The following is a 6982-nucleotide window of genomic DNA, read 5'->3' as shown; positions in this document are numbered from 1 at the left end:
TGACCCCCGGAGGCGGAGGTTGCAGTGAGCCGAGATTACGCCACTGCACTCCAGCCTGTGTGACAGAGCGAGACTCTGTCTCCAAAAAAAAAAAAAAAAAGACATAGTTGATTCTAGGGCCTGTTTCTGCCCTTGCTCTGCTTTTTAAATAAGCATTTCAAAACTCCTGGCCAACGTTAGGAAACTAGAGCCAAGCACAGATCCCCCTCTAGAGTGAGATTGAAAGGTAATAGAGTCCTGGAGTCCTGTCTTATCTCTGCCACTGGCTTGCTCCATGACCTGGAGCCTGTTCCTCAAACTTGAGGCTGCAGTTGCCTCATTTGTAAAGTAATAATAGGTAAATCTTTTGATTATTTTCTATGAACCAGACACCGTTCTACATGGTTTTGTGTGCCAACTTGCTCAATCCTCACAACAGCTGTGTGATGTAGGTAGGATTATTACCTCCAGTTTATAGTCAGAGTAAGTAACTTACCCAAGGTCACATGGCCTAAGTGGAGGTAGCCTGGAAGTTTGGCTTCATAGCTCATGCCTTTAACCTTATTGCTATATTGCAGAGATAATACTATCTTCCCTGCATAAAAACAGAGGGCTGGAGCAAATGACTCGCTGAGTAATGGCATAGTGGTGGAGTATTAGGATGATTGAGGGGTGCGTTCCCCATCACAGCCCTCCCACTACCACAGTGCAGCCTCAGGGAGGACATGGTCTTTCTTTCAGAAATTCTTTCGTTTTTTTTTTGAAACAGAGTCTCACTCTGTTGCCCAGGCTGGAGTGCAGTGGTGGTGCAATCTTCACTCATTGCAGCCTCCACCTCCCAGCTTCAGGCAATTCTCCTGCCTCAGCCTCCCGAGTAGCTGGGATTACAGGCGCACGCCACCGCCTGGCTAATTTTTTGTATTTTAATAGAGATGGGGTTTCACCATGTTGGCCAGGCTGGTCTTGAAAATGTCCACGGAGGACATTTTCTAAACTCTCCCAAACAGGATACAGCATGAAACAACAGTGCTGTGTAAATTATGAAACATTCCGTGATTCTATTTATTCTGTGACAGTGCAAACATCAGTTTCTTCTTTAAGGTAGACGTTTTATGACGTAGTAAACACCCCCTCATGGGGATATCTGCTGGAACCTTGACCAGCTGTGCTCCCGGCATGGTGCCCTTGCAGCCCCTCTGCCCCATGGGCATGAGGCCTCAGGGGCTAACTTGTGTCCTCTATGTTTACGTGTGTGTGTGGGCACAGCAGCTCAAACCCTGCTGCTATCAATTTTAGGTATTGACAGTTGAGGAGGCTTGGGGGCTGTGCCGGAGGTGGAATAGTAGTTGCAGGGATTTGCCTCTGAAGCCCTATTCACCAAGCTTTTACCAGGGCTCCCCACTACCTTAGAAAGGCAATTGGAGCTTTGGGCAGTGGGATATCATAGTCAATGAGGCTTATTCAAGGTGTTATAGTTGCTAATTGAAAACTTTACCGGTACCCACCAAGATGACTTGAAATATAATTGGCATTGGCAGTTTTTGACAGTCTCTACAGAGACTGAACCAAAAAAATAAAAAAAGGCAGTTGGAGACTTGCCAGGTGAAAAAAGACAACAGTTAGACATAGACCTTCTCTACTTACGTTTTTCCATCCTCTTATTTTTTAAATTGTTTTTTTTAATTTTCATTTATTTTTTATTTATTTATTTTTTTTGAGACGGAGTCTCGCTCTGTCACCCAGGCTGGAGTGCAATGGCTGGATCTCAGCTCACTGCAAGCTCCGCCTCCGGATTTACGCCATTCTCCTGCCTCAGCCTCCCGAGTAGCTGGGACTACAGGCGCCTGCCACCTCACCCGGCTAGTTTTTTGTATTTTTAGTAGAGACGGAGTTTCACCATGTTAGCCAGGATGGTCTCGATCTCCTGACCTCGTGATCCGCCTGTCTCGGCCTTCCAAAGTGCTGGGATTACAGGCTTGAGCCACCGCGCCCAGCCTTAAATTGTTGTTATGAAAGTGATACCTACACATGATTTTTGTTTGTTTGTTTGTTTGTTTGAAACAGGGTCCCACAGGCTAGAGTGCAGTGGCATGATCATAGCTTACTGCAGCCTCAGCCTCCCAAGTTCAAGCAAGTCTCCTGCCTCAGCCCCCTGAATAGCCGGGACTACAGTGCATGCCACCACACCTAGCTAGTTTTTAAGTTATTTGTAGAGGTGGAGTCTCTTTATGTTGCCCAGACTGGTCTCAAACTCTGGGCTCAAGTGGTCCTTCTGCCTTGACCGCTCAAAGTGCTGGGATTACAGACATGAGCCACTCGCCCAGCTGACTTTTTTTTTTTTTTTTTAAGTTCAACACTATTTTTAAAAACCACCTTGGCCGGGCACGGTGGCTCACGCCTGTAATCCCAGCACTTTGGGAGGCCGAGGCGGGCAGATCACGAGGTCAGGAGATTGAGACTATCCTGGCTAACACGGTGAAATCCTGTCTCTACTAAAAATACAAAAAATTAGCCAAGCGTGGTGGCGGGCGCCTGTAGTCCCAGCTACTCAGGAGGCTGAGGCAGGAGAATGGCATGAACCCGGGAGGTGGAGCTTGCAGTGAGCGGAGATGGTGCCACTGCACTCCAGCCTGGGGGACAGAGCGAGACTCTCTCAAAAAAAAAACCAAAAAACAAAAAACCAAAAAAACCACCTTGGTCAGACGCGGTGGCTCATGCCTGTAATCCCAGCACTTTGGGAGGCTGAGGTGGGCGGATCACTTGAGGTCAGGAATTTGAGACAAGCCTGGCCAGCATAGCGAAACCCCATCTCTACTAAAAATACAAAAATTAGCTGGGTGTGGTGGCATGTGCCTGTAATCCCAGCCATTTAGGAGGCTGAGGCAGGAGATTTGCTTGAACCTGGGAGCCAGAGGTTGTAGTGAGCCAAGATTGCACCGCTGCACTCCAGCCTGGGCAACAGAGTGAGACTCCATCTCAAAAAAACAAAACAAAAAACACGTTTTTTCATCCTGTTAAAACACAGCACCTCATGGTTATTATGACTTAGGTTTCTTTAACTCTGAGTACCATCTTCACTGAATTTTTGTGGTCTTCTTGAATTCTTTACATCTGTCATTACACACTCCCTGTCCCCTTATCCCCACCGTCTTCCTGGAGACAGCTCCCTCATAGGAGCCTTTGTGCTCTCCCCAACTCCAGGTTCATCCTCACTTTTCCTCCATGCAGATTACCAGTTGACCAGTGCAGAGCTCTCCTCCTTACCAGCCTTCAGTTCGCCTGGGGGGCTGTCGCTAGGCAACGTCACCGCCTGGCAACAGCCACAGCAGCCCCAGCAGCCGCAGCAGCCACAGCCTCCACAGCAGCAGCCACCGCAGCCACAGCAGCCACAGCCACAGCAGCCTCAGCAGCCGCAACAGCCACCTCAGCAACAGTCTCACCTGGTCCCTGTATCTCTCAGCAACCTCATGTGAGTCCTAGGGAGACTCCATGTGAGTGTGTGGGAAGGGAGAATTGAGGAGTGGGAAGAGGAGGGGCCTCTTGGGAGCTGGGTTGCCTGCAGGGTTCTGGTGGACATCCTGTGAGGCTGTGCACTGCACAGTCTGTTAGACAACAGTGGCACCCCTGGGGTCTCTTGTATAGACCAAAGAGGCTCACCCTGAACCCCTTCTGAGAGCCAGCCCCAGGGTAGGGGGTGGGAGGTGGGGGACCCTGGGTTGCAGAAGATGACATGGGATGGAAAGAGAACTAATATTTCTTATTTCCCTTCTCTTCCCTTCATTCGACCCTCTTCTGATCACTTTCCATCCAATTACCTCTCCCCAATACCCCATTCCCCAATTCTCATCCTCTGTTCTCTCTCACTTTCTGTCTGGTGTCCTATCCCTTGTTCTGTCACTCACCCCCTCTGTCTTTATCCCTTGTACCCCATTTCCACTGCCTGCCTCCAGCCCGGGCAGCCCCCTGCCCCACGTGGGTGCTGCCCTCACAGTCACCACCCACCCCCACATCAGCATCAAGTCAGAACCGGTGTCCCCAAGCCGTGAGCGCAGCCCTGCGCCTCCCCCTCCAGCTGTGTTCCCAGCTGCCCGCCCTGAGCCTGGTGATGGTCTCAGCAGCCCAGCCGGGGGATCCTATGAGACGGGGGACCGGGATGACGGACGGGGGGACTTCGGGCCCACACTGGGCCTGCTGCGCCCAGCCCCAGAGCCTGAGGCTGAGGGCTCAGCTGTGAAGAGGATGCGGCTCGATACCTGGGTACTGTAGCATCACCTCTCCTGTCTGCGTGTCTGCTACACCCAGGGACTGCCCCACATGTCCCCTAACCTGTTTTATTTCCCACCCAAGAGGCCTTGTGGCCGGCTAGCCCTTCCGCCAGCCCTTCTAGGGCAGCACCAACACCCCTTCACCCCTGCCAAAGGCCCATCTTCTCCCTCCCTCCAGCATTAGTCCTTCTGCTCGATGACTTCCTCCCCTCACAGCTGGCCCTGCCACTAGAATCCTGGCCCTATGGGGAGAGGGGAGTGGGGGGTGCATACCCGTAGCCTGGGCCACCCCCTCACACCCCCTTCTCCATCTCCTCTCTTCACAGACATTAAAGTGACGATTCCCACTCCCCTCCTCTCAACCTCCCTGATGAAGAGTTGACAATCTCACCGCCCGCCCTTCCCTGCCCCGGGCTCCTCCCGCTCGACCCCCACTTCCTTTCTTGTGCTCCGTGTCCTGTTGACGGTTACATTTGTGTATAATTATTATATTATTATTATTATTATTATATTTTTTTTAATTTGGATTCTCGCTTGGGAGAGGGGGATGCTCTCATCCCCTCTTTCTGTACCCCCCACCATTTTCACTGGCTGGGGGGCTCTCTTTTTCGCGGGAAGGGGGGACACTTTGCACGTTGTACACATATGCTGCAGGAAGGGGGTGGGGGGCCCAGTAGGCCTTTGGGAAAGGACAGGTGCCGAGCCCTGCATGTGGAGCCCTCCCACCCCACCCCCAGATAGAGGGAAATAACCAAAAAACCACCAAACAACAGAAACCCACACTCTAGACTGAAACCCCAAAGTGGGCTTGATGGGTGGGTTTGTGTTTCAAGGGGAAAGTGAGGCAGAGGTTCTGAAAAGGGTCTCTGTTTTTGGGTTCATGTAGCCATAGGCACATGGAGCAGAATACCTAAGCCTGGCCCCCGAATGCCCCTGCACACACACATGCCACACCTGTGCTGATTCTTGTGTGTGCTGCACCCCCAAGGTGTGTGGGTGCTGGCTGAGCTTTGGGCTGGGACGGCAGCCTGGGAATCTGAGGCTAGGGACAGGGGTTTGAGGTGGGGGCCTCTCTGGAAGCACATTTGGAGAGAAAGACAGAGAGCCATGAGGAGAGGGCTGAGGAGGGCAGAAGGGCTAGGCAGGGGGCAAATTGGGCCCCTCCCTTCCCCAGCTTTTCTCTAAGATATACAGTGCAATAGCTCCCCACCCCTCAGTTGACACCAGCCCTGTAAAGCTGGCCACAATGTGCAGGGAGAATGGGGAGAGGGTCTTCAGTGAGGTGGCTGGGGCGAGAGTCGGCCTGGACTTCCCTGGGGTGCTCCAGGCCAGAGCTCTTTCATCAGGGCGAGTGTGGTGAGGGGACGTCCTTGGCCTTGCACACACACTACCTGGGGGAGTGGGCACTGGGATGGTCTGTGGGGTGGGAGGTCCTACGGATGGGTCCGTAGAGGTCCCACCTCTCTCATTCCTCCTTGGCCCCTCTCCCTAGCTTCTCCTGTTAGCTCCTTCTGCTCCTGACCCCACCTCCTTGCTCTTGGCGCCCCCATTGTCTCTGGCTACCTCCTTGTCCCACCACCTCCAGGCCGCATCCCACCTTCCCTCTTGGCTACTGTAATTGTAAATAGCGACCTTTGGAAAACGTTAGCGGTGTAACAGTCCAGGAAACTGTTTTTTGTTGTTGTTGTTGTATTGATATGAAATGAGATTCTATTTTTGTCAAAGTATATTGTAATAATAATGACTCAAACGGCCCGTACTGTACAGATGAGATTCTTCTGCTGTTGTTCTTGCTCCCCTCCCCTCCTCTGAGTCCGCCCCTCTCTGCTGCCTCCTCAGCGGGGCAGTGGGCAAGGGGCCCAGGGGCAGCCGAAGTACGGGGTCCTGAGACCTCAGGCAGGATGGGAGATCAAACCAGAGTGGGCAGGCTCCCAGCCTGCTCTCTAGGGTCACCCCCCGCCCTAAGGGGCCTGGCCTGGGGTGACGTATGCAGGCAGACTGTCTACCCCACTCCTTCACACAAGCCCAGCTCCTCTGCCCAAGGGGTGCGGTGCTCCCTTGGGGTTTCCTCCCAGTTGGAGAGTAGAGTTAGACAAGGCCCAGTTTTGTGTTAGCCGACCGTCTTTGCCCGCCTCTATGACCCAGCCTCTTGCAGTATTCCCATACTTGATGCAGGGAAGGAACCAGAAGCAGAGGGGCCTCTGTGCAGGTACACACGTGTACCTGAGTGTGTTCATGAGGGCATCTGGTGTTTATGTGTCTGAGTGTAACTTTGTATTTATGTGTGTGCGCGCGTGTGTGCCTGGTTGCACGGGTGTACCTTTGTATTTATGTGTGTATGTGGTTGCATGGGTGTGCCTCTGTGTGTCTCTGAGCCTGGCTGAGTGTGTATGCAAATCTGTGACTGGAGCTCTAGGAGCATCTCTGAGTCTGAGTGTGCCTGGTGTGTGTTTACAAAGGGACAGTTGGCTGCTCCAGCTCCACAGCCCTGGGACCCCAACTCCCATCTTCCCTGCTCCTTTCCCTGTGTTCACCCTCAGCTCTGACGCATTGAACTGCAGTTGAGGGGATTGGCAGTTAGCCCTCTGTGCTTCTCCCTGCAGCCCTACCTCTGCCAGGGCCTCTCCCTCCAGGGACCTCTGCTGCCACCCACATTTGTCCACTTAGTTGCCCATGCTTGACACACAGTTCCTGGAGTACCCTCTTTCCCCAACCCCAGACCTGCTTTCAGAGCAAAA

At 52.6% G+C, this 6982-nt stretch overlaps 1 protein-coding gene across 3 annotated transcripts in view; it reads left to right on the top strand.

The window, feature by feature from the left end:
- The window catches only part of MEF2D (myocyte enhancer factor 2D), a 37777-nt gene extending 31767 nt beyond the window's left edge, over nucleotides 1–6010 (top strand). For all 3 annotated transcript variants that reach the window (XM_011992783.1, XM_011992784.1, XM_011992785.1), the window contains 3 exons: nucleotides 3208–3448; nucleotides 3930–4236; nucleotides 4571–6010. In XM_011992783.1, the coding sequence (XP_011848173.1) occupies nucleotides 3208–3448; nucleotides 3930–4236; nucleotides 4571–4582 (560 nt within the window). In that variant the 3' untranslated portion in view covers nucleotides 4583–6010. The remainder of the gene's footprint in view (nucleotides 1–3207; nucleotides 3449–3929; nucleotides 4237–4570) is intronic.
- Nucleotides 6011–6982: the final 972 nt, after the last annotated feature.

The sequence above is a fragment of the Mandrillus leucophaeus genome, unplaced genomic scaffold (assembly GCF_000951045.1).
Source record: "Mandrillus leucophaeus isolate KB7577 unplaced genomic scaffold, Mleu.le_1.0 Scaffold418, whole genome shotgun sequence".
In the NCBI taxonomy this organism is placed as follows: domain Eukaryota; kingdom Metazoa; phylum Chordata; class Mammalia; order Primates; family Cercopithecidae; genus Mandrillus; species Mandrillus leucophaeus.
Note: the sequence above shows the minus strand (reverse complement) of the source record. Positions and strands in the feature narration are given on the sequence as shown.